The following is a 27,266-nucleotide window of genomic DNA, read 5'->3' as shown; positions in this document are numbered from 1 at the left end:
ATAAAACACCGGTTAGGCCTCAGCTGGAGTATTGTGTCCAATTCTGGGCTCCGCACTTTAGGAAGGATGTGAAGGCCCTTGAGAGGGTGCAGAGGAGATTTATCAGAATGGTGCCAGGGATGAGGGACTTCAGTTATGTTGAGAGACTGGAGAAATCTGGGGTTATTCTCCTTAGAGCAGAGAAGGCTAATGTGAGATTTCATAGAGGTGCTCAAAATCATGAGGGGTTTTGATAGAGCAAATAAGGAGAGACGAGTTCCAGGAGGGTCGGTAACCAGAGGACACAGATTTAAGGTAATTGGTGTCGGCAGCAGGGGTGAGATTGGGAGCTGGCCAACATGGGAGGAGGGATTGAGCCGGTGCCACCATGGCATTGTGCCCCTGGTTCGGTATGCTCCCCTCTGACCAGCCGGGCACAAGTGTCATTTTAATCGCCTCCTTCTCAAACTATGTTCCTTTGTACCTATACCACAGCTGGCGCACTGTGTTCAGATCTGAGCACCACACCGTAGGAAGGATATATTATCCTTGGAGGGAGTGCAGCGTAGGTTTACCAGAATGACACCTGGACTCGAAGGGTTAAAATATGAGGAGAGATTACACAAACTAGGCTTGTATTCCCTGGAATGTAGAAGGTTTAAGGGGTGATTTGATTGAAGTTTTCAAGATATTAAGGGGAACTGATAGGGTAGATAGAGAGACACTATTTCCGCTGGTTGGGGGTTCTAGGACTAGGGGGCAGAGTCTAAAAATTAGAGCCAGGCCTTTCAGGAATGATGTTAGGAAACACTTCTACACACAAAGGGTGGTAGAAGTTTGGAACTCTGTTCCACAAACGGCAGTTGATGCTGGGTCAATTGTTAATTTTAAATCTGCGATGGATAGAATTTTGTTAACCAAAGGTATTAAGGGATATGGGCCAAAGGCGGGTACATGGAGTTAGGCCACAGATCAGCCATGATCTCATTGAATGGCAGAACAGGCTCGAGGGGCTGAATGGCCTCCTCCTGCTCCTATGAACTGGGTATGAGCCAAATACAATAAAACTCACCGGCTCCAAATCCGAAGAGGAACACAGCGTATACAAGAAGAAAGCTCACAATATCCGTCAGGAAAATCTGTAGCCAACACATGAAAAACAGTTTAACCTGCTGAACTGATAACCTGATGTAAACAACGGCGTGAGATGTATGCTCATGCTGCCGTTCACAAACCCACACCAGGATGTGTACACACAAACACCTGTATGCGTGCAAACACAAACATGCCCATTGCGTGGCCCCCGTGTACTCTCACAATACATATGTACGCACACACACACACGCATGTGTATGCCTACGCCCACACGTAAAGCACATGTACACACGCAAGCACATGTACACACACAAGCACATGTACACACTTTGCTCACAACAAATGCATGTATGCACAATACATCTTTGCATCATTTGGGAGTTGTTCTGAGGGAGACAAGGGCACAGAATGGCCACTGGGCTGCGGGACTTCAATGTCCATCAGCAAGACGTGGCTCGGTAGCACCACCACTGACCGAGTCCTGGTGGATGTGGCTGCCGGACAGGGCCTGTGTCAAGCGGTGAGAGAACCAACACGAGGAAGTGACCTCCTCTAATTCTGGCCTCTTGTGCATCCCTGATTTTAATCGCTCCATCATTGGCGGCCGTGCCTTCAGCTGCCTAGGACCTAAGCTCTGGAATTCTCTCCCTAAACCTCTCCGCCTCTCTTTCCTCCTTTGTGACGCTCCTTAAAACCGACCTGTTTGACCAAGCTCTTGGTCACCTGTCCCAATATCTCCGTATGTGGCTTGGTGTTTGATATTCGCTCCTGTGAAGCGCCTTGGGACGTTTTACTACGTTAAAGGCGCTATATAAATGCACGTAGTTGTTACAGTATTGCACTTACTTTCTGCATCATGACACTATAGATGCCCATTCGCTGGAATCCCCGAGTGTAATAGAGGATATTGATCCAGCCTATTGCGAGGCCGATCACCATAAATCCCACGTATTCTTCTCTTCCCGTTACGTATAGCACAGAAGAGGCCAGTAGCAACAGGGCTTGAAGAAAGCTGCAAAAAACAGACAGACGGACCTCTTTTTGAAAACGGTCCAGTTTATGAATAGGGTTTTTACACCGGTTAAGATCCTTACTGCTATTCTGCAGTATCCCCTCAGCCAACAGAGTGTGCTGTTCTGACCACCCCTCCAGTTGGGGGCGAAATTTGTCCTGGGGCAGCAGGGAATGGGCCGTGGGTCCCCCCCCCTCGGCCCCAGGGTGACAGATAGGATCCGGGGGGCAGGGAGGGGCCCAGGTTAGTGCTTTCCCCGGCCCCACCAACAAATCTTGAGCCTCCGCTGCCCCTCGCTCCCTTCCCCTCGCACCCCCTGCCCACCCTCGCCACCAATTTACCGTAATGCCGGGGAACTTTCCTTCGGTGGTACAGCGCAGATTCACCAGATCGATACCCGGGGGCTAAAAGGGTTAAATTCCGAGGACCGGTTGCAGACTGGGCTTGTATTCCCTGGAGTTTAGAAGATTAAGGGGTGATCGAATCAAGGTTTTTAAGATGATTAAAGGAGTTGATCGGGTCGATAGAGAGAAACTATTTCCTCTGGTGGGGGGAGTCCAGAACAAGGGGGCAGAACCTTAAAATTAGAGCCAGGCTGTTCAGGGGTAATGTCAGGAAGCACTTCTTCACACAAAGGGCAGTGGAAATCTGGAACTCTCTCCCCCAAAAAGCTGTTGAGCTGGGGGCCAATTGAAAATTTCAAAACTGAAATCGATAGATTTTTGTTGGGCAAGGGTGTTAAGGGTTACGGAACTAAGGCGGGTAAGTGGAGTTAAGATGCAGATCAGCCGTGATCTAATTAAATAGCAGTACAGGCTCGAGGGGCTGAATGGCCTTCACTTGTTCCTATGTTCCGCCATCGGCCCGACATCCTGCCCCCACCCACTGGCCTCCACGTCGTTCTTGCGGGATTCATGCAGGTGTCCCGTTAAATTGAGGCCGAGGAATTAAAAACGGGCATGGGCCTCACTCTGCCATCGTTGTGGGCGCTTCACCCCTCGCACCCCCCCCCCCCCGCCCCACTGGCCCTGTACCCCACCTCCCCCAGCTTAAAGTCAGGGTTGTACTTTCTACCATTCCGACTGGGGACGAGGGACGTTTCTCGGATCCAACGAGAGGCGACTGATACCATCCCTGGGTTTGTGAGGCCGATTTATCAGACGGGTGTTGTGAGGTTTATGACTGAATGTCGCACTGGGGAGGACGGAGACCAAGCAGAGTCAGAGCCACGATTCCCAATTGGGAAGGGAAGGACGTTGGGACTTACAATAAAATGTCGCAGTAACCGTCGATTGTGATCGACTCTAGAGTTCGACGTCTTCGCAGGAAGACCTCTTCAATCTGAGGAGGGAATAAAAGAGTTACCAGTTTGAAAAAGAAAGAAAACAACAAGAAAGATCTTGCATTTATATAGTGCCTGTTACCACCATAGATATAAAGTAATTGGTAGGAGGATTAGAGGGGAGTTGAGGAGAACTTTTTTCACCCAGAGGGTGGTGGGGGTCTGGAACTCACTGCCTGAAAGGGTGGTCGAGGCAGAAACCCTCATCACATTTAAAAAGTACTTGGATATGCACTTGAAGTGCCGTAAACTACAGGGCTACGGACCAAGAGCTGGAATGTGGGATTAGGCTGGAGAGCTCTCTGTCGACTGGCACAGACACGATGGGCCGTAAATTTCTATGATTACCTCAGGACGTCCCAAAGTGCTTCACAGCCAATGAAGTACTTCTGAAGTGCAGTCACTGTTGTAATGTAGGAAACGCGGCAGCCAATTTGCATACAGCAAGCTCCCACAAACAGCGTTGTGATAATGACCAGATAATCTATATTTTATAGTGGTGTTGGTTGAGGGATAAATATTGGCCCCAGGACACCGGGGCGAACTGCCCTGCTCTTCTTCTAAAGAGGCGGGAATGCCAACACCAGGCCCAAGGCTCGGACCACTTGCCCTGGTTACCCTCCCGACTGGCACCAGGAAACCAGGTGGACGGCAGCGTAATCCCTCGTCCTGGGGGGGGTCTGCGCTGCCCCAACCTCGTGTCACACTGTTGAGCTCCACAAAATCTATAATAACCAGAATTTCACCCAGGCCACAATGGGTTAGTTAACCTCCATAATTGCGATTTAATTCAGACCAATATCTTAAACTAAACACAACACAGAACAGATAAAATGATCAAAATAGCACGTGCTTACAAAAACCCAGTAAATCATGACATGGTTCCTTTTGTTCTTTTGTCAGGCGCCTTTCCAAATAGCGGTAAAAATACTGTACATAACTGAAGAAAAAAATAGTCTTCACAGCCTCTAATCTTTTTTTGGTTGTGCAGCTCCTTTAACAGGCTGCGTGGCCCATTCAAACTTCCATTCACAGGAACATTGCTCACAGCTGAACAAAATCTTTGTAACATTCCTACACAAAAGGGTAGATGGCGTGAAGATGCAGATCAGCTGTGATCGAATTGAATGGCAGAACAGGCTGGAGGGGCTGAGTGGCCTCCTCCTGTTCCTGTGTACTGTTGAGCTCAATGGTCCTCCAGCTGTGCGCCGAGCCTGCCCGCTCCGGGAAAGAGAAAAAATGTAAGTGAACCTGTACAAGACTCACCCCTTGGAAGAAAAGGTAGAGCGCGCCGAGGATGGTAATGATTTGCCCCACAAGTCGCAGGTAGCTTTTAGTTGTGTCCTCAATTGCAAACGGGGGCTGCGTGAGGAATAAAGCGAAACAAGGTTTTACTGCAGAGAAATAAAACCAGAAAATGCTGGAAACACTCAGCGGGTCAGGCAGCATCTGTGGGGAGAGAAACAGGGTTAACGTTTCAGGTCGATGACCTTTCGTCAGAACTGGAAAAGGTTAGAGATGTAACAGGTAGAGGGGGGAGGCGAGGAAAGAACAGAAGGGAAGGTCTGTGATAGGAGAGAGTAAATGACAAAAGGGATGATGGTGCGAGGTGAAAGGTGAATGGGACAAGTAAAGAAACAAAGGATGGGTTTGGAGGAGGTGTAAATGGCAACAGCAGAATCATCAGCAACAGCTGCCGTCTGGAAAAATGGGAGCAGAGGTTATGATCTGAAATTGCTGAACTCAATGTTGAGTCCGGAATGCTGTAAGTTGTCGAATAGAAAGGTGAGGCGATGTTCCTCAAGCTTACATTGAGATTCATTGGAACAGTGACCGGAAGCTTGGGGTCACGCTTATGGATAGAACTGAAGAAAAACTGTGTGCAAGGAGACGTGAGTGTTTATCTCACATCTGATTCGATCCTGACGGAGGAAACATTCCTACGTGTAGCAAGAAAACCAATCCAATCCTGGATCATTGCAACAAAGTGCAGCAAACTCGAAGTGGCGAGAGACAACCAACTGGGAAGCATTTGGGAACTGAAAAGGCTTTGATTTATCCAATGTTTTGTCACATCTCTCGGGAACCTTTCAAAGCACCTCATGCACAATGGGGGAGATCTTGACTCGGTGCGAGTGTTAAACGGATGATAGCGAGTCCATCAAACACTCCCAGGGCACCTTTCACGACCTCAGGATGTCCCACACCACTTTGAAGTGAAGTCGCTGTTGTAACATAGAAATCGCAGCAGCCAATTTGCGCACAGCAAGCTCCCACAAAAGCAATGTGATAATGAACAGATAATCTGTTTTTAGTGATGTTGGTTGAGGGATAAATATAGGCCAGGACACCAGAGAGAACTCTCCTGCTCTTCTTTGAAATAGTGCGGTGGGATCTTTTACATCCACATGAGAGGACAGATGGGGTCTCGGTTTAACGCCTCATCTGAAGGATAGCACCTCCGACAGTGCGGCGCTCCCTCAGTACCGCCCCTCCGACAGTGCGGCGCTCCCTCAGTACCGCCCCTCCGACAGTGCGGCGCTCCCTCAGTACCGCCCCTCCGACAGTGCGGCGCTCCCTCAGTACCGCCCCTCCGACAGTGCGGCGCTCCCCCAGTACCGCCCCTCCGACAGTGCGGCGCTCCCTCAGTACCGCCCCTCCGACAGTGCGGCGCTCCCTCAGTACCGCCCCTCCGACAGTGCGGCGCTCCCTCAGTACCGCCCCTCCGACAGTGCGGCGCTCCCTCAGTACCGCCCCTCCGACAGTGCGGCGCTCCCTCAGTACCGCCCCTCCGACAGTGCGGCGCTCCCTCAGTACCGCCCCTCCGACAGTGCGGCGCTCCCTCAGTACCGCCCCTCCGACAGTGCGGCGCTCCCTCAGTACCGCCCCTCCGACAGTGCGGCGCTCCCTCAGTACCGCCCCTCCGACAGTGCGGCGCTCCCTCAGTACCGCCCCTCCGACAGTGCGGCGCTCCCTCAGTACCGCCCCTCCGACAGTGCGGCGCTCCCTCAGTACCGCCCCTCCGACAGTGCGGCGCTCCCTCAGTACCGCCCTTCCGACAGTGCGGCGCTCCCTCAGTGCTGTACTGGAGTGTCAGCCTGGATTATGTGCGCGAGTCTCTGGAGTTGGACTCGAACCCATGACCTTCTGACTCAAATGCGAGAGTGCTACCCACGAAGACACGGACGCACAGCTCAATATGAAGAAACATAGTTACACCTTTCTGCCCTCAACTCTGTTGTAGGCCACAGTGGTGAAGATGATCATGTAGGACAAGTAAATGAAGAACTTGAAGTAAAAGATGAAGCTGGCGAAGGTGATCCATTTCTCCTGCAGCAGATGGTTCAGTGGCTCTAGGAGTAGCATCTCGTGTCGGTTCTGAGAAAATAAACATAGGCCAGTTAGGGGGCCGTTAATTTAACTCTGGTACGGCTCTGACATTCTGACTCAGAGTCACAAGAGGACGGCCGGTATGGAATACCACACGGGCCGAGCCGGGTGTGCTCTTCTGCCGCTATGTTTGCAACACGTTGTTTGGGCCGTGCTGTCCCTGTCCTGGGAGTGTTTGATGGGGCAGTGTAGAGGGAGCTTTACTCTGTATCTAACCCGTGCTGTACCTGCCCTGGGAGTGTTTAATGGGACAGTGTAGAGGGAGCTTTACTCTGTATGTAACCCGCGCTGTCCCTGCCCTGTGAGTGTTTGATGGGGCAGTGTAGAGGGAGCTTTACTCTGTATCTAACCCGTGCTTTACATGCCCTGGGAGTGTTTGATGGGACAGTGTAGAGGGAGCTTTACTCTGTATCTAACCCGTGCTGTACCTGCCTTGGGAGTGTTTGATGGGATAGTGTAGAGGGAGCTTTACTTTGTATCTAACCCGTGCTGTACCTGCCCTGGGAGTGTTTGATGGGACAGTGTAGAGGGATCTTTACTCTGCATCTAACCCCGTGTTGTACCTGCCCTGGGAGTGTTTGATGGGACAGTGTAGAGGGATCTTTATTCTGTATCTAACCCCGTGTTGTACCTGCCCTGGGCGTGTTCTCTGTTGCTGCCTGTGTTTGGTTTGTGCAGGCAGAGTCTGATTTCTGAAGGTGCTGCAAATCACACATTGAAAGCAGATGCTGGAACTTTTCAGCGTGCAGCAGTCAGGATGAATTTATATGAGCACTCGGCTGGTTAAATCTGCTTTATTAGATAGTTTAGTGAATCATAGAATCAGACAGCACAGAAGGAGGCCATTCGGTCCATCGTGCCTGTTCCAGCTCTTTGAAAGAGCTCTCCAATTAGTCCCACTCCCCCGCTGCTCTTTCCCCAGAGCCATGCAAATTTTTCCTTTTCAAGTATTTATCCAATTCCCTTTTGAAAGTTACTATTGAATCTGCTTCCACCGCCCTTTCAGGCAGCGCATTCCAGATCACAACAACTCGCTGCGTAAAAAAATTCTCCATCTCCCCTCTGGCTCTTTTGACAACTATATTAAACCTGCGTCCTCTGGTTAGCGACCATCCCGCCGGGTATCGCAGGTAATTTACCGGAGTCGCACTGCCGTAGACGATAATTTCTAACACCGACTTCTCCTCATAGGTGTCGAGAGCGGAGAGGTCGTACAGCGACGAGTGCACTGGCCCGTACGCCCATTCCGTGAATTTCCTTGACAGGTGTCGGCATTCCTCGTTCTGGATCTCTCTCCCAATGATGTGTTTAAATATCTGAAAAGGAGACATCATTGAATGGAAATGGACACCAACAGAAGGGATATTTACGTAGTTGTAATGTTTCAAAGTGCTTGTCACTCCAGAGACTTGAGCCCATAGCCTGGGCTGACACTCCCAGTGCAGTACTGAGGGAGTGCTACACTGTCAGAGGGGCAGTATTGAGGGAGCGCCGCACTGTCGGAGGGGCAGTACTGAGGGAGCGCCGCACTGTCGGAGGGGCAATACTCAGGGAGTGTTGAACTGTCAGAGGGGCAGTACTGAGGGAGAGCCGCACTGTCGGAGGGGCAGTACTGAGGGAGTGCTACACTGTCAGAGGGGCAGTATTGAGGGAGCGCTGCACTGTCGGAGGGGCAGTACTGAGGGAGCGCCGCACTGTCGGAGGGGCAATACTGAGGGAGTGTTGAACTGTCAGAGGGGCAGTACTGAGGGAGCACTGCACTGTCGGAGGGGCAATACTGAGGGAACTCTGCACTGTCAGAGGGGCAGTACTGAGGGAGTTCTGTACTGTCAGAGGGGCAGTGCTGAGGGAGTTCTGCACTGTCGGAGGGGCAATACTGAGGGAACACTGCACTGTTGGAGGGGCAGTACTGAGGGAGTTCTGCACTGTCGGAGGGGCAGTACTGAGGGAGTTCCGCACTGTCGGGGGGGCAGTACTGAGGGAGTGTTGCACTGTCGGAGGGGTAGTACTGAGGGAGTGTTGCACTGTCGGAGGGGCAGTACTGAGGGAGCACTGCACTGTCGGAGGGGCAGTACTGAGGGAGGTCTGCACTGAGGGAGGTCTGCATTGTCAGAGGGGCAGTACTGTGGGAGCGCTGCACTGCCGGAGGGGCAGTACTGAGGGAGCGCCGCACTGGCGGAGGGGCAGTACTGTCCCTTCCTGACCCACTCTGCTTATTTTTACCCATAACTCTACTCTGTTCTAGAGCCTTGACATTTCTCACACAGCTTTTAAATTGACTTTTTCCTAAATCCTCCCACCCACCCCCCCGACTTCATTAGTTTAAAGCCCTGTCTACTGCCCCAGTTATTCAGTTCGCCAGGACACTGGTCCCAACCTGGTTTAAGTGGAGCCCGTCCCAATGGAACAGCTCCCTCTTTCCCCAGTACTGGTGCCAGTGCCCCATGAACTGAAACCCCTTCCTCCCACACCATTCTTTGAGTCACGCATTTAAACCTGTTTGTCCCTATGCCAATTTGCGCGTGGTTCAAGTAATAATCCAGCGATTATTACCTTTGAGGTTCTGCTTTTTAATTTGGATCCTAGCTCCTCAAACTCACTCAGCAGAACCTCATTCCTAGTTCTAAAATAGATTACCTGGTGGACATAAAAGATCCCATGGCACTATTTCGAAGAAGAGCAGGGGAGTTCTCCCTGGTGTCCTGGCCAATGTTTATCCCTCAACCAACATAAGAAAAACAGATGATCTGGTCATTATCACATTGTTGTTTGTGGGAGCTTGCTGTGCGCAAATTGGCTGCTGCGTTTCCTACATTACAACAGTGACTCCACTTCAAAAATACTTAATTGGCTGTAAAGTGCTTTGAGACATCCGGTGGTTGTGAAAGGCGCTATATAAATGTAAGTCTTTCTTTCTTTCTTTTCATTATGACAATGGGAGAAATATATACCCAGCTTCTCTCATCCTTTTCAATCAGTGATTTTTCTCCCAATCTATCGTGTGAGTTTTCCCTGTTTCTGTTACAGAATATTACGCTGAATATCTGTCACAGTCTCTCTATCAATTTTGCACTCTGTCACAAACTTTTTGTCAGTCTCTGTCAGTCACACTTTCTGTCTCTCTTTACAGAATGTCATGCTATCTGATTAAGTGTTTCTCTTCCTCTCTCTCTCAGAATACCACTTTCAATCTATTAATTTTTCATAGAATCATAGAAATTTACAGCACAGAAGGAGGCCATTCGGCCCATCATGTCTGTGCCGGCCGACAAAGAGCTATCCAGCCTAATCCCACATTGCAGCTCGTGGTCCGTAGCCCTGTAGGTTACAGCACTTCACGTGCATATCCAAGTACTTATTAAATGTGATGAGCATTTCTGCCTCGACCACCCTTTCAGGCAGTGAGTTCCAGACCTCCGCCACCCTCTGGGTGAAAAAAGTTCTCCTCAACTCCCCTCTAATCATTCTACCAATTACTTTAAATCAATGGTTATTGAACTCTCTGCTAGAAAATAGGTCCTTCCTATCCACTCTATCTAGGCTCTTCATAATTTTATACACCTCAATTAAGTCTCCCCTCAGCCTCCTCTGTTCTAAAGAAAACAAACTCAGCCTATCCAATCTTTCCTCGTAGCTAAAATTCTCCAGTCCTGGCAACATCCTGGTAAATCTCCTCTGTACCCTGTCTAGTGCAATCACATCTTTCCAGCTTTGTTACAATCTCTCTCTCAGCTTTATCTGTCATTGTCTCTCTTGCTCACTGTCACAAGCTCTCTGTTACAACCTCTCTGGATTCTCTCTGCCACACGCTCTCTGTCACAACCTCTCTGGATTCTCTCTGTCACAAGCTCTCTGTCACAATCTCTCTGGATTCTCTCTGTCACAAGCTCTCTGTTAGTCTCCCTGTCACAAGCTCTCTGGATTCTCTCTGTCACAAGCTCTCTGTTAGTCTCTCTGTCACAAGCTCTCTGTCACAAGCTCTCGGTTAGTCTCTCCTGATCTCTCACAATCTCTCTGCTTTGCCTCTCAATCCCCATCTGTAAATTATTGCTGAACCTTTCTCTCCGCAGCTGAACCTCAGTTCCAATCCTTTCATCCGCAGCTTTTCTGGAACATAGAAATAATTGAAAGGACATTGAGCTCCGGCGAGGTGAAGACACTGGCCCGGATTTTCCGGGGCCTATGACCGCGCACGCACAGCGGATGTGGTTTCCGTCTGCGATGCGCATGTGCGAAAACCCGGATCATGCGATCTGCCAACTTTCAGCTTGAAAGATCGTACGAATCTGCAGGAAACGGACATGCGCTGGCGGACCCAGCTACTGCCCAGCGAATGCCCATCAAACCCTTGCGACTGGTACAAGCAGGCGTAGGGCCTTCTTTTACCAGCGTAAGGGTTTAAATAAATATTAAAATAAATTATTTTAAATGATTTAAACATTCAAAAACCTTTAAAATGAGTTTAGGTTATATTTGGCCCCTTTAAAACATTTTCAAAAAATAAAAGTTTTGTTTTAAATGTTTAATTAAATTGTATTTTAATTAACTTTGAACATGTGATTTTATTTAAGTGGGGTGAAAGTGTTTTTTAGGGGATTCCTGTTATGGTTATGGGGTCTCATTAGCATAATGGGAATCCCCATTTGTGATTGGTTGGGCCGGCCCACCTGATCCCAGGGCCGCTTGTGAACCGCCTGCGCCCCGGGATACGTGGGCCTTTATCAGGCGTAGGGCCTGGGAGCGGGAGGCAGGTGCGTACTTTACTTACGGTTCGGAGGTCTTCACCCGCGAGGAGCCTCCGACCGCAATTTCCAGCCCATTGAAAGAAGCGGCTAGACTTTTCTGGCAGCAAGAATGTACAGAGTCACTGGAACGCATTAGCGGCAGGAACTATTCCTCCAGCCTCATCGTTCCCCTCCGCCATGCTTCCTTGCTCGAAGCCTGGCCGCTGGGACCCACCCACTCACCCACCCCCTCGCCCACCCACTCGCCCACCCACCCACTCACTTACTTACCCACCCGCTCACCCACCCACTCACTCACCCACCTCGATTTTGCCAGTCTTGGCAGCCAGTTTGAGGGGGGTCAGCCCCTTCCTGTTTTTCACGCTCTCCAGGTCCAGCTGTGGCTTGATCTTCACCCCCATCCTCAGCAGGTGGTCGTACATCTCGGTGATGAACTTGGTGTTCTCCTTGGTGTTGTCGGAGATGGACACCAGCGCGTGGAGCACGTTGTTCCCCATGGAGTCTGTCGCGTCGATATCCGCCTGGCAGTACGGGTTTTCCAGCAGGTGCGTCACAACATCCAGCTGGTTGGTGCAGGCAGCTAGGGAGAGAGGCAGTTCCCCTGTCGTGGGAAGAGGTCTAGTCAGGAAGATGATCACAACAACAACTTGTATTTATATCGCGCCTTTAACGTCGTAAAATATCCCAAGGCGCTTCACAGGAGCGTTATCAGTCACAATGTGACACCGAGCCACATAAGGAGCTATTAGGACAGGTGACCAAAAGCTCGGTCAAAGAGGTGGGTTTTAAGGAGCGTCGTAAAGGGGGAGAGAGAGATAGAGAGGCGGAGAGGTTTAGGGAGGGAATTCCAGAGTTTGGGGCCCAGGCAGCTGAAGGCACGGCCGACAATGGTGGAGCGATTAAAATCGGGGATGCCCAAGAGGCCAGAATTAGAGGAGCGCAGAGATCTCGGGGGGGGGGGGTTGTGGGGCTGGAGGAGGTTGCAGAGATAGGGAAGGGCGAGGCCATGGAGGTTATTTGAAAAGGATAGGAATTTTAAAATCGAGGCGTTGCCGAACCAGGAGCCAATGTAGGTCAGAGAGCAACAGGGGTGATGGGTGAACGGGACTTGGTGCCAGTTAGGACACGGGGCAGCAGAGATTGGGATGAGCTGAAGTTTACGGAGGGTGGGGGATGGGAGGCCGGACAGGAGTGCGTTGGAATAGTCGAGTCTGGAGGTGACAAAGGCATGGATGAGGGTTTCAGCAGCAGGTGAGCTGAGGCAGGGGTGGAGACAGGCGATGAGGTGCAAGTAGGCGGTGATGGAACAGATATGTGGTCGGAAGCTCGTCTCGGGGTTGAATAAGACACCAAGGTTGCGAACGGTCTGGTTCAGCCTCAGACAGTGGCCAGGGAAAGGGATGGATTCGGTAGCTAGGGAACGCAGTCTGTATTGGGGACTGAAGACAATGGTTTCGGTCTTCCCAATATTTAGTATGACAAAACACAGAGGAACATGGAGGAGGCCATTCAGCCCCTTGAGCCGATTCTGTCATCCAATTAAATCATGGGTGATCTGTATCTTAACTCCAGCTACCTGTCTTGTTCCGTAACCCTTACTACCCTTGTCTAACAAAAATCTATCTATCTCAGGTATGACATTTCCAATTGACCTCAACAGCTTTTTGGGGGAGACAGTTCCAGATTTTCACTACCATTTTTGAGAAGACGTACTTCCTGACATCACCCCTCAACGGCCTGGCTCTAATTTTAAGGTTCTGCCTCCTTGTTCTGGACTCTCCCAGCAGAGGAAATAATTTCTCTCTATCGACCCGATCAACTCCTTTAATCATCAATTAGATCATCCGTTAATCTGCTATACTCGAGGGAATACAAGCCCAGTCTATGTAACCTGCCTCATAATTTAATGCTTTTAGCCCCAGTTTCAACTCCGCAAGACTTTTACACTTGTCTCCCTTAATTAACCAACAAGCCTCAGTCAAGGGGCCCACACACAGATCACTACCTCACATGCTTCATACTTAGCCACGAGGGCAAGGATGAAAGTTGCACCCGTTGCTGTCTGCCCATTTAGCAGCCTTCATTTTTGTCTAAACTTCAAGGTCAAACATTTCCAGGGCAGGTACAGCACGTGTTAGATACAGAGTAAAGCTCCCTCTACGCTGTCCCATCAAACACTCCCAGGGCAGGTACAGCACGTGTTAGATACAGAGTAAAGCTCCTGCAGCAGGTACAGCACAGGTTAGATACAGAGTAAAGCTCCCTCTACACTGTCCCATCAAACACTCCCAGGGCAGGTTGATGCACTATCAATTGCTACAAAAGACTGGAGATTGAGTAAGTAATAAACAGGCTTTTATTACCAAAGAACAGAGCATGCCTCTTGGGGTTGCCTGGTATCCAAAAGGGCCGGAGGCTTCTGAGCAGCGACCTTTATACCCAGCCATGAGGGTGGAGCCAGGGGCGGAGTCAGCTGAGGCATGCACAGACAAGTACAACAATACTAACAACAGTGGTTTACCACATTCACCCCTTGTTTAGAATTGAGTCCGGCGGGGTGAAGTGCACTAAAAATCCGTGTACTGAAGTCTATCAGGAGGCCTTGTAAGCCGTCCTGAGCGTCGCAGCAGCGGCGGTGATGGTGCAGCATCCAACGTTGAACCCGGTGTCTCGTTCAGAGGAGGAGTAGCAGGTGGCGGACCCTGGGGCTGCTGCATGCCGTCTACAGGGGTCAGAGCATGGGTAATGGGAGGTAGCGATGGTGGTCTCTCAGAGGCACCCGAAGGTGCGAGGTCTCGTGCGGGGACTGTGTCCTGGGGGTAGGCAGGAGTAGCGGTGGGTGGCGAAGAGGGTGTTTCAGGAGCACCTGCAGGTGCGAGGTCTCGAATGGAGACTGTGTCCTCCCGCCCGTCCGGGTACACCACGTAAGCATACTGCGGGTTAGCGTGGAGGAGGCTCACCCTCTCGACCAGGGGGTCCGCCTTATGGGTCCTCACGTGCTTCCGCAGTAGGACGGGACCTGGAGAAGTCAGCCATGTTGGTAGCGAAATCCCCGACGTGGACTTCCTGGGGAAGGAGAACATTCTCTCGTGAGGAGTGGCATTGGTGGGTGTACAGAGCAGCGACCGAATGGAATGGAGCGCCGCAGGGAGGACCTCCTGCCAGCGGGAGGTCGGAAGGCCCTTAGATTTTAAGTTTAAAAGGACTGCCTTCCAGACTGTCGCATTCTCCCTTTCCACCTGGCCGTTACCCCGGGGGTTGTAGCTGGTGGTCCTGCTTGTAGCAATGCCTCTCGCGAGCAGGTACTGCCGAAGTTCGTCGCTCATAAAAGATGAGCCCCTGTCGCTATGGATATAGCTAGGGAAACCGAACAAGGCGAAGAGGTCATTCAGACATTTAATGACCGTGGTACTGGTCATGTCCGAGCAAGGGATGGCAAACGGGAAACGGGAGTACTCATCAATTATATTGAGGAAGTACACATTGCGGTCAGAGGAGGGGAGGGGCCCTTTAAAATCGATGCTCAGCCGCTCGAAGGGGCGCGTGGCTTTGATCAGGCTCGCTCTGTCTGGCCTATAAAAATGCGGCTTGCACTCGGCACAGATCTGGCAGTTCCTGGTCATGGTCCTGACCTCCTCGATGGAGTAGGGCAGGTTACGGGATTTGATAAAATGGAAGAACCTGGTGACCCCCGGGTGGCAGAGGTCATTGTGGAGGGTCTGTAGCCTATCAACCTGCGCGTTGGCGCACGTACCACGTGATAGGGCATCTGGGGGCTCATTGAGTTTCCCGGGCCGGTACAAGATATCGTAATTGTAGGTGGAGAGTTCGATTCTCCACCTTAAGATCTTGTCATTCTTGATTTTGCCCCGCTGCTTATTATGAAACATAAAAGCCACTGAACGCTGGTCAGTGAGCAGGGTAAATCGTTTTCCGGCCAGGTAATGCCGCCAATGTCGCACGGCTTCCACAATGGCCTGGGCCTCCTTTTCGACAGAGGAGTGTCGAATCTCGGGGCCCTGGAGGGTCCTTGAGAAAAAGGCCACGGGTCTCCCCGCCTGGTTAAGGGTTGCAGCTAGGGCAAAGTCGGATGCGTCGCTCTCCACTTGAAAAGGAAGGGACTCATCCACAGCGTGCATTGTGGCCTTCGCAATGTCTCCTTTTATGAGAGTGAAGGCTGCACAGGCCTCTGCTGTCAGGGGGAAGGAGGCGGACTTGATGAGGGGTCGGGCTTTATCCGCATAGTTGGGCACCCACTGCGCATAGTAAGAGAAAAACCCCAGGCATCTCTTCAGTGCTTTCTGGCAGTGGGGGAGGGGGAGCTCCATAAGGGGGCGCATTCTATCGGGGTCTGGGCCGATGACTCCGTTCTCCACTACGCAGCCAAGAATAGCAAGGCGCGTAGTACGAAACATACATTTGTCTTTGTTGTATGTGAGATTCAGCCGCTGGGCCGTCCGGAGGAATTTCTCTAGATTAACGTCGTGGTCCTGCTGGTCATGGCCGCAGATGGTGACGTTGTCTAGATATGGGAAAGTGGCCTGGAGCGCGTTCTGGTCAACCATCCGGTCCATCTCCCGTTGGAAGACAGAAACTCCGTTGGTGACGCCGAAGGGAACTCTGAGAAAGTGATAGAGCCGACCGTCAGCTTCAAAAGCTGTGTACTGGCGGTCCTCAGCCCTGATGGGGAGCTGGTGGTATGCCGACTTCAGATCAATCGTCGAGAACACCCGGTATTGTGCTATCTGATTGACCATGTCAGATATGCGGGGGAGTGGATATGCATCCAGCTGGGTGTAGCGGTTGATCGTCTGGCTGTAGTCAATAACTAGGCGCTGTTTGCCGCCAGCCTTCACCACCACCACTTGTGCTCGCCATGGGCTATTGCTGCTCTCGATAATCCCTTCCTTCAGGAGTCTCGCTACCTCGGATTTAATGAAACCCCTATCCCCGGCACTGTAACGCCTACTTTTGGTAGCGATGGGCTTACAGTCGCGGGTGAGGTTAGCGAACAAGGAGGGGGGGGAGACTTTAAGGGTGGAGAGGCTGCAAATGGCGCGCGGCGGGCGATTTAAAAACTGCTGGCTGCAGACTGTGAGAGGGGGGAGGGGTCCACCATACGCTAAAGTGACACTCTTAAGGTGGCACTGAAAATCCAACCCCAGTAGGACGGCAGCGCAGAGATGGGGCAGGACCAGAAGTTTAAAATTTTTGTATTCAGTACCCCGCACTGAAAGAGTCACCATACAGTAGCCACCGACGTCCGCTGACTGGGCTTTGGAAGCCATAGAGATGCGATGACGCGTCGGCAGGACCGGGAGAGAGTAACTGCGCACCGTGTCGGGGTGTATAAAACTCTCCGTGCTCCCGCTGTCAAAAAGGCAGGTAGTGGCGCAGCCGTTTACCGTAATGTCCATCATGGACCTGGACAGTTGATGCGGGAGAGATTGATCCAGCGTCACGGAAGCCAGCGTATGTTCAAGCGTGTCGATGCGGTCGTCCGATGAGGCGGTGGTGGAGTCCGGGTCCCCCGTAACCAAAGTCGGAGGCGTCCAAGATGGCGGACAAAATGGCGGCGCCCACGGTCCCCACGCGGCTGGGGGAGCCCAAGATGGCGGACAAGATGGCTGCGCCCACGGTTCGCACGCAGCGCTGCTGGCGTTAGCGGTCTTCCCTTTGCAGGCGCTAACGTAGTGACCTTTCTTCCCGCAGCCGGAGCAGGTAGCATTCTTCGCGGGGCAGCGTGCTCTAGGGTGTTTAGCTTGGCCACAAAAATAGCATTTTTGTGCCTTGGACATCGCTGCAGCAGTTGGAGGTGGCGGTCCCATGGCCCAAGATTGCGGCGTCCACGGCGCGGGGCGATGAGGGGAGAAAGCGTCCATATTTCTGTGGGCCGCGTCGAGCAAGAGCGCGAGGGACACTGCCTTTGTCAGGTCTATTTCACCCTTCTCCAGCAGCCTCTGCCGGGAGTAGTCGGACCTTAGACCCGCAACGAAAGCGTCTCGTATCAGTCCCTCCGCATGTGCCGCGGCCAATACTTCCTTGCAGTCGCAGCCGCGTCCGAGTACCCGCAGTGCCCGTAGGAAGGCTTCCACCGATTCCCCGGGCTGCTGTCTGCGAGATCTTAAAAGGTGCCTGGCATAGACCGTGTTAACCGGGCGTGCATACTGCCCTTTCAGTAGGTCGATAGCCGCCGCGTAGGTCGTCGCATCTTGGATTAAAGTATAGACTTGGTGGCTCACCTTCGAGGCCAGGATTTTCAGTTTATTTTCATCAAGAGTCACGGTCGAGGCTTCCAGATACGCCTCAAAGCAACGCAGCCATTGTGCGAATTTAGTCGACGAACCCGCTTCTTGGGGGTCTAGGTCCAGGCATGTTGGTCTGAGGGCTCGCAGCAGCGCCTGCTGCTCAGCGTTTTGCGCCATCGGTTGATCAGCATCCGCAGCCAACATTTAACTTTGGTAATAAAATTGATGCACTATCAATTGCTACAAAAGACTGGAGATTGAGTAAGTAATAAACAGGCTTTTATTACCAAAGAACAGAGCATGCCTCTTGGGGTTGCCTGGTATCCAAAAGGGCCGGAGGCTTCTGAGCAGCGACCTTTATACCCAGCCATGAGGGTGGAGCCAGGGGCGGAGTCAGCTGAGGCATGCACAGACAAGTACAACAATACTAACAACAGTGGTTTACCACACAGGTACAGCATGGGTTAGATACAGAGTAAAGCTCCCTCTACACTGTCCCATTAAACACTCCCAGGGCAGGTACAGCACGGGTTAGATACAGAGTAAAGCTCCCTCTACACTGTCCCATTAAACACTCCCAGGGCAGGTACAGCACGGGTTAGATACAGAGTAAAGCTCCCTCTACACTGTCCCATTAAACACTCCCAGGGCAGGTACAGCACGGGTTAGATACAGAGTAAAGCTCCCTCTACACTGTCCCATCAAACACTCACAGGGCAGGTACAGCACGTGTTAGATACAGAGTAAAGCTCCCGCTACACTGTCCCATCAAACACTCCCAGGGTAGGTACAGCACAGGTTAGATACAGAGTGAAAACTGATACGACTATGTCATTTTAGTGTGGCATTTCTTTACAATTCTTACAATAGCTATGCTATGACCTGTCAGTTAATGTAGATTTGGAGTTTTGTGCTCTGGGCTATGTTGAGACTCTCAGCATCTTAGTTTGGGTGAGAGTTGAATTCAGGTCCCCGAGGTTGGAGGCTAGTGTCCAGGACCCACCCTCCCTCCCTCCACAAAAAAACCACCGGCTTCCAATCTATGGCCACCCTATGCACAGTGTCCCCCCAACCCATATCCCAATACTTTGCAAGGCAGAGTGTCGATAAACCAACATAAGGCAAGATAAAGCTAACTGCATTTTTTTTATTCGTTCATGGGATGTGGGCGTCGCTGGCAAGGCCAGCATTTATTGCCCATCCCTTATTGCCCTTGAGAAGGTGGTGGTGAGCCGCCTTCTTGAATTGCTGCAGTCCATGTGGTGAAGGTGCTCCCACAGTGCTGTTAATGATGGAGTTCCAGGATTTTGACCCAGCGACGATGAAGGAATGGCAATATATTTCCAAGTCAGGATGGTGTGTTACTTGGAGGGGAACTTGCAGGTGACAGTGTTCCCATGCACCTGCTGCCCTTGTCCTTCTAGGTGGTAGAGGTCGCGGGTTTGGGAGATGCTGCCAAAGAAGCCTTGGCAAGTTGCTGCAGTGCATCTTGTAGATGGTGCACACTGCAGCCACGGTACGCCGGGGATGGAGGGAGTGAATGTTTAAGGTGGTGGATGGGGTGCCAATCAAGCGGGCTGCTTTGTCCTGGATGGTGTTGGGCTTCTTGAGTGTTGTTGGAGCTGCACTCATGCAGGCAAGTGGAGAGTATTCCATCACACTCCTGACTTGTGCCTTGTAGATGGTGGAAAGGCTTTGGGGAGTCAGGAGGTGAGACACTCGCCGTAGAATACCTAGCCTCTGACCTGCTCTTGTTGCTACAGTATTTATGTGGCTGGTCCAGTTAAGTTTCTGGTCAACGGTGACCCCCAGGATATTGATGGTGTGGGATTCAGTGATGGTAATGCCATTGAATGTCAAGGGGCAGTAGTTAGACTCTTGCTTGTTGGAGACAGTCATTGCCTGGCACTTCTGTGGCGCGAATGTTACCTGCCACTTACCAGCCCAAGCTGGAAGGTCATCCAGGTCTTGTTGTATGCTGGCATGGACTGCTTCATTATCTGAGGAGTTGTGAATGGCACTGACCACTGTACAGTCATCAGTGAACATCCCCACTTCTGACCTTATGATGGTGGGAAGGTCATTGATGAAGCAGCTGAAGATGGTTGGGCCTAGGACACTGCTCTGAGGAATTCCTGCAGTGATGTCCTGGGGCTGTGATGATTGACCTCCAACCACCACAACCGTCTTCCTTTGTGCTAGGTATGACTCCAGCCAGTGGAGAGTTTTCCCCCCGATTCCCATCGACTTCAGTTTTACTAGGGCTCCTTGATGCCACACTCGGTCAAATGCTGCCTTGATGTCAAGGGCTGTCACTCTTGCCTCACCTCTGGAATTTAGCTCTTTTGTCCATGTTTGGACCAAGGCTGTAATGAGGTCTGGAGCTGAGTGGTCCTGGTGGAACCCAAACTGGGCATCGGTGAGCAGGTTATTGGTGAGTAAGTGCTGCTTGGTAGCACTGTCGACGACACCTTCCATCACTTTGCTGATGATTGAGAGTAGACTGATGGGGCGGTAATTGGCCGGGTTGGATTTGTCCTGCTTTTTGTGGACAGGACATACCTGGGCAGTTTTCCACATTGTTGGATAGATGCCAGTGTTGTAGCTGTACTGGAACAGCTTGGCTAAAGGTGCGGCTAGTTCTGAAGCACGACAGCCGGGATGTTGTCGGGGCCCATAGCCTTTGCTGTATCCAATGCGCTCAGCCATTTCTTGATATCATGTGGAGTGAATCAAATTGGCTGAAGACTGGCTTCTGTGATGGTGGGGACCTCGGGAGTAGGCCGATATGGATCATCCATTCGGCACTTCTGGCTGAAGTTGGTTGCAAATGCTTCAGCCTTGTCTTTTGCACTCACGTGCTAGGCTCCACCATTACTGAGGATGGGGATATTCATGGAGCCTGCTCCTCCCGTTAGTTGTTTAATGGTCCACCACCATTCACGACTGGATGTGGTAGGACTGCAGAGCTTTGATCTGTTCCGTTAATTGTGGGATCGTTTAGCCCTGTCTATAGTATGCTGCTTCCGCTTTTTAGCATGCATGTAGTCCTGAGTTGCAGCTTCCCCAGGTTGGCACCTCATTTTTAGGTATGCCTGGCATGCTCTTCTATATTCCGTATTGAACCAGGGTTGGTCCCCTGGCTTGATGGTAATAGTAGAGTGAGGGATATGCCGGGCCATGAGGTTACAGATTGTGGTGGAATACAATTCTGCTGCTGCTGATGGCCCACAGCGCCTCATGGATGCCCAGTTTTGAGCTGCTACATCTGTTCAGAATCTATCCCATTTCTTCAACCCTTTCCAACTATAATCATTACTGTTTGGGCTCCCACGCAGAAAAGTACTAGAGAATATTGCCCCAGGGAGCCCACTGAAAACAATCCGCATTCAGTAAACAACCTAACCTCATAACACAAGACTCTGAGTAATGGCGTTCCATGTTAATTGCTAATCTCACGCTGTATATCCCTTCGGAAAAAGTGCTTTACACAGTTTAAAGTGGTCTTGAGTCCAGTACATTGGAACAGGAGGAGGCCATTCAGCCCCTTGAGCCTGTTCCGTCATTCAGTCAGATCATGGATGATCTGTATCTAGCTCCATCTACTCGCCTTAGTTCTGTAACCCTTAATACCCTTAATACCCTTACCCAACAAAAATCCATCCATCTCAGGTCTGAAATTTTCAATTGACCCCCAGTCTCAACAGCTTTTTGGGGGAGAGAGTTCCAGATTTCCACCACCCTTTGTGTGAAGAAGTGCTTCCTGACATCTCCCCTGAACGGCCTGGCTCTAATTTTAAGGTTCTGCCCCCTTGTTCTGGACTCCCCCCACCAGAGGAAATAGTTTCTCTCTATCGACCCGATCAAGTCCTTTAATCATCTTAAACACCTCGATTCGATCACCCCTTAATCTTCTAAACTCACGGGAATACAAGCCCAGTCTGTGCAACCTGCTCCCATAATTTAATCCATCTATCCCCCGGGTATCATTCCAGTGAATCTATTCTGCACCCACTCCAATATCTCCTTCCTGAGGTACGGTGCCCAGGACTGAACGCAGTTACTCCAGATGGGATCTGACCCAGGCTCGTACAACTGAAGCTTCACTTCCACCCCTTTGTATTCCAGACCCCTCGAGATAAAGGCCAACATTCCAGCAACCTTTTAAATTATTTTTTGTACCTGTCCACCAGCTTTTAGTGTTTTCTGTACTTGGAGCCCTCAATCTCTCTGCTCCTCCACAGTTCCCAGCTTCTCGCCATTTGGAAAATATTCTGATTTATCTTTCTTAGGCCCAGAGTGGGTGACCCCACACTTCCCCACATTGAACTCCATCTGCCACAGTTTTGCCCACTCACTGAATCTATCAATGTCCCATTGCAACTTCCTGCTCCCATCTACACTATTTGCTGTGCCACCGAACTTGGTGTCGTCAACAAACTTAAATATATAAATATATGGTTCTCTATTCCTTCATCCAAGTCACTTATGAATATAGTGAGAAGCTGGGGCCCCAGTACAGATCCTTGGGGGACACCACTAGTCACATCCTGCTGATTGGAGTACACACCCATTATCCCTACTGTCCGTCTGCTGCCTCCTAACTAATTCCCTACCCAAGCCAATACCTCTGACAGTAGGTAAGGCAGATACTCTGATGTATCTTTCTTAGGGCCAAAGTGGATGATCTCATACTTAATCATAGAATCAAAGAATCGTACAGCACAGGAGGCCATTCAGCCCATCGAGTCTGCGCCAGCTCTTTCGAAGATTAATCCAGTTAGTCCCACTCCCCCCGCTCTCTCCCTGTATCCCCGCAATTTCATCTCCTTCAAGTAGTTATCCAATATACTCCAGGGAAGACAGTCACTGTACAACATCAGACACTGCCACAGCCACTGAAGCTCAGGCCAGCTAAGTCTGCACATACAGTGAGTGCATCAAAAGATTGGAATCACTCAGTGTGTGAGGTCCAGGGAAAAATAAATCGCCCCTCCGCTGTCCTCCCGTGGTTACACGACTTTATGGAACTTGCTTCGCTGGGAGTGTGTGTGTGACTGGCTGGCTGTGTAAATAGCCCAGTTACAGTTTGGCAGGTTTTCTCTCGCTTCAGGTTATGCAATCATTTCTTTCCCCCTCAGTTGTTACAAGGTCCTCGTGCTGCTTTTCTTACCAAAGTAAAATCCAGTTTGGCCTTCCTTGAGCCTGAAGAACATCCCGTTGGCCTTAGCGTGGACATTCGCGCTGTTCCGAATCAGTAGCGCCACGAAATGCAGACACCGGCGCTCGATGGCGATGTGCAGCGCCGTCTGACCTGGGTAGGATTCGGATTGGATTAATCATTAGGCTGATGCAGTGCCACCCGAAGCAGGTCAGACAATAAAACAGTTTCTCTCAAACCTGTCTGTGTGAAGCGCGGGTGGGGGGAGGTGGTGGCGGGGGTTACCTTGAAGGCACTGGTGCAATCTTTGTTCTTCTCTACAAATACTAACACACCTCTGAGGGAATCCCGGCAACTACTGAAACATCCTCAGGGATTCCCGGCAAGTACTGAAACATCCTCAGGGATTCCCGGCAAATACTGAAACATCCTTAGGGATTCCCGGCAAATACTGAAACATCCTTAGGGATTCCCGGCAAATACTGAAACATCCTCAGGGATTCCCGGCAAATATTGAAACATTGCCGGGGATTCCCTGTAAATATTGAAACATTCCCAGGATGCCTTTAAATACTGAAACACTCCTAGGGATTTCTGGTAAATACTGAAACATTCCCAGGGCTTCCCTGTAAATATTGAAACATTCCCAGGATTTCATGTAAATATTGAAACATTCCCGGGATTCCATGTAAATATTGAAATATTCCTGGGGATTCCCTGTAAATATTGAAACACTCACGGGATTCCATGTAAATACTGAAACATTCCCAGGATTCCATGTAAATATTGAAACACTCCTGGGGATTTCTGGCAAATACTGAAACACTCCCGGGGATTCCTTGTAAATATTGAAACATTCCCAGGAATTTCCTGTAAATATTGAAACACTCCCAGGGATTCCCTGCAAATACTGAAACATTCCCGGGATTCCCTGCAAATACTGAAACATTCCCGGGGATTTCCTGTAAATATTGAGACATTCCCGGGGATTCCATGTAAATATTGAAACACCCCCGGGGATTCCCTGTAAATATTGAAACATTCCCAGGGATTCCCTGTAAATATTGAAACATTCCCGGGATTCCATGTAAATATTGACACATTCCTGGGATTCCATGTAAATACTGAAACATTCCCGGGATTCCATGTAAATATTGAAACATTCTCGGGATTCCCTGTAAATACTGAAACATTCCTGGAATTCCCTGCAAATACTGAAACATTCCATGTAAATATTGAAACATTCCCGGGGATTCCCTGCAAATACTGAAACATTCCCGGAATTCCCTGCAAATACTGAAACATTCCCGGGGATTCCATGTAAATATTGAAACACCCCCGGGTCACCGCTATCAGGTCACCCCTCAGCCTTATCTTTTCTAGAGAAAAGAGCCCCAGCCTGTTCAGTGCCCGGGAGATGAATCTTAAACTCCTGGAGACCTCGCGTGTCCTCGTGCGTGCTTTGTACCCTTGTAGTAACTATCGATGTAGGCCGCGTTGATGAACTGCTTCAGGTTGTCCGTTTTCTCCGCGATTTCCAGCAGCACGGAGATGGTGTCGTTCCGCTGGTTACTCAGGTTTAACAGCGCCTTCAGTAAAACGGTTTTCCCGGTCTCTGGGTCTGAACAGCATAAAACGTGAGAGGTTAACACGCTCCCGCAGGGAGAAGAGGGCCATTTGGCCCATCAAGCTGTTCCACTCAGATTCCACTCTGAACCTCCTTCCTCCCCTATTTTAACATTGGAACAGGAGAAGACTAATTGGCCCCTCAAGCCCATTCCGCCATTCAATTAGATCATGGATGATCTGTATCTTAACTCCATCTACCCGCCCTGGTTCTGTAACTCTTAATACCCTTGCCTAACAAAAATCTATTAATCTCAGTTTTTAAATTGAACCCTCCAGTCTCAAAAGCTTTTTGGGGGGGGAGAGTTCCAGATTTCCACTACCCTTTGTGTGAAGAAGTGCTTCTGACATCGCCCCTGAACGGCCTGGCTCTAATTTTAAGCTTATGCCCCCTTTGTTAACGGAAGCATTAAACTGATACACATTGGTTAAGATAGCAGAGAAAGGGATTTCACACAAATGTCTTAACCATTGGTACGCCTGAATCTCACAGTGCTAACGTCAAGGCAAAGGAGTCCTGGGTGGGTCCGTTATTTTATCGTTATATTTTGTTTTTCTTTACGCCTCAATAGTTCAACAGCTTCTTTCGAGCAAGTGAACTTGCTTTCATCAGAAAGGAAAAAGATTGATAGCGGACATGATCCAGGTTTTTTTTAATTGATGTGAGGAATGAATAATGTAGAAAGAAGCAATTCGTACGATCATTGAATGACACAGCACAGGAGGAGGCCATTTGGCCCATCGAGTCTCTCTGAAAGAGCTCTCCAATTAGTCCCACTCTCCAGTGTGTGGAACATAAACACAGGCATGGAACTGTTGGGCCGAATGGCCTGTTTCTGTGCTGTAGACTCGATGTAATTCTGTATGAAATGTGCGGGGGCCTGGAGTGGGTTTGGTAGGAGCCACCCTGTTAGGACCTCAGCCTGGAACAGGAGAATCCAGCCCACAGCGTCCTCGAATGCTTCAGTTCCACCTTACACTCTGTTTAATGTTGTTGTGATCGTGCCAGACTGTCACCACACCATCGTCACATGCTGGTGACGTTTGGGATGAACAAGCTGGTACTCGATTCCTCTTTTCACAAGACACCACAGTCTCTGCAGTGGGACTCGAACCCACAACCTTCTGACTCAGAGGCGCGAGTGCGACCCACTGAGCCCCAGCTGATATGAAATGTTAACAGCTGAAACCATTCACACTGGACGCAACTGCTTCTCCACCATGGTACACCTCCCCATTGGGTTTGGAAGCACATCTCCTGCATATGGCTTTGTGCTTCTGACTACTGCAGTATTCAAGGAGTCGATGGGGCTTTAAATACCATCCCATCTTTTGGACTGTTAAAGTTTCACTTTTAGTACAACGTTTTTGAATCACAATACCGATTGAGTCCTGAAGCTGATCCAGGAAAGCAAGAAGAGAGGGTGAGGGTTACAATTGGCCTTGGTGTCTGCGGAAAGGATGGTGATATTTATCTACCAGTCTCCGTCCAGTGAGCCATTCTGGAAAGTCTGTGCTCATTGATTGAGAAGAGCATGGGGCTTGGCTCAGTGGAGAGTCTCCCTCTCATCTCTGAGTCAGAAGGTCGTGAATTCAAGGCCCACTCCAGCGACTCGAGCCCATAATCCAGACTGACACTCCAGTGCAGTACTGAGGGAGCGCCGCACTGTCGGAGGGGCAGTACTGAGGGAGCGCTGCACTGTCGGAGGGGCAGTACTGAGGGAGCGCTGCACTGTCGGAGGGGCAGTACTGAGGGAGCGCTGCACTGTCGGAGGGGCAGTACTGAGGGAGTGCTGCACTGTCGGAGGGCAGTACTGAGGGAGCGACACACTGTTGGAGGGGCAGTACTGAGGGAGCGCTGCACTGTCAGCGGGGCAGTACTGAGGGAGCGCCGCACTGTCGGAGGGGCAGTACTGAGGGAGTGCTGCACTGTCGGAGGGGCAGTACTGAGGGAGCGCTGCACTGTCGTAGGTGCCGTCTTTTGGATGAGACATTAATCCGAGGCCCCGTATGTTCTCTCAGGTGGACGTAAAAGGTCCCACGGCCACTATTTCGAAGAAGAGCAGGGGAGTTCTCCCTGGTGTCCTGGGGTCAATATTTATCCCTGAACAAACATCACTAAAACAGATTATCTGGTCATTATCACATTGCTGTTTGTGGGAGCTTGCTGTGCGCAAATTGGCTGCCACGTTTCCTACATTACAACAGTGACTACACTTCAAAGGTACTTAATTGGCTGTAAAGCGTTTTGGGACATCCTGAAGTTGTGAAAGGCGCTATAGAAATGTAAGTCCTTTCTTTCTTTATTCACTGTTTAGATTCACACTTGGGACGAGGTACGAGAGGGGGAGTTGGTACTCGTGGAATCATACCTTCAGGGCCGGAACGGGAGTGGAGAAAACTGGAGGGGAGGGACGAAATGAGATACCTCTGAATTCCCAGTCAGTGAGGCGCTTGTTGTTCTTGATCAGGTGCTGCAGTAATCCATCTAACTCTCTTGGGTTGCCTTTGGACACAGCTTGAAAAAGCCATTGCCGCTCGTAGACTTTGGGTGTGGAATTCTCCTCAATGCTTCTAACTGAAGCCAAGGATTGCTTCCTGTGAATAACAAAAACATTTTAACAAAATAAAAAAATAGATCACCCAAAGACAAAATAGGTCGCAATCT

The 27,266-nt window shown here is 50.4% G+C and overlaps 1 protein-coding gene across 2 annotated transcripts in view; it reads right to left on the bottom strand.

Annotated features, from left to right (window-relative positions):
- LOC147102280 (transient receptor potential cation channel subfamily V member 1-like) overlaps positions 1 to 27,266 on the bottom strand; it is a 63,176-nt gene that overhangs the window by 10,280 nt on the left and 25,630 nt on the right. For both annotated transcript variants that reach the window (XM_085964672.1, XM_085964671.1), the window contains exons 3-12: positions 27,027 to 27,196; positions 24,441 to 24,593; positions 22,985 to 23,125; positions 11,866 to 12,164; positions 7,958 to 8,134; positions 6,648 to 6,806; positions 4,695 to 4,790; positions 3,354 to 3,427; positions 1,921 to 2,086; positions 1,052 to 1,118 (exon numbers count right to left, since the gene is read on the bottom strand). In XM_085964672.1, coding sequence (XP_085820798.1) covers positions 1,052 to 1,118; positions 1,921 to 2,086; positions 3,354 to 3,427; positions 4,695 to 4,790; positions 6,648 to 6,806; positions 7,958 to 8,134; positions 11,866 to 12,164; positions 22,985 to 23,125; positions 24,441 to 24,593; positions 27,027 to 27,196 — 1,502 coding nt within the window. The remainder of the gene's footprint in view (positions 1 to 1,051; positions 1,119 to 1,920; positions 2,087 to 3,353; positions 3,428 to 4,694; positions 4,791 to 6,647; positions 6,807 to 7,957; positions 8,135 to 11,865; positions 12,165 to 22,984; positions 23,126 to 24,440; positions 24,594 to 27,026; positions 27,197 to 27,266) is intronic.

Source organism: Somniosus microcephalus, chromosome 22 (genome assembly GCF_052327205.1).
Source record: "Somniosus microcephalus isolate GS21.2 chromosome 22, FLI_Smic_1.0, whole genome shotgun sequence".
In the NCBI taxonomy this organism is placed as follows: domain Eukaryota; kingdom Metazoa; phylum Chordata; class Chondrichthyes; order Squaliformes; family Somniosidae; genus Somniosus; species Somniosus microcephalus.
Note: the sequence above shows the minus strand (reverse complement) of the source record. Positions and strands in the feature narration are given on the sequence as shown.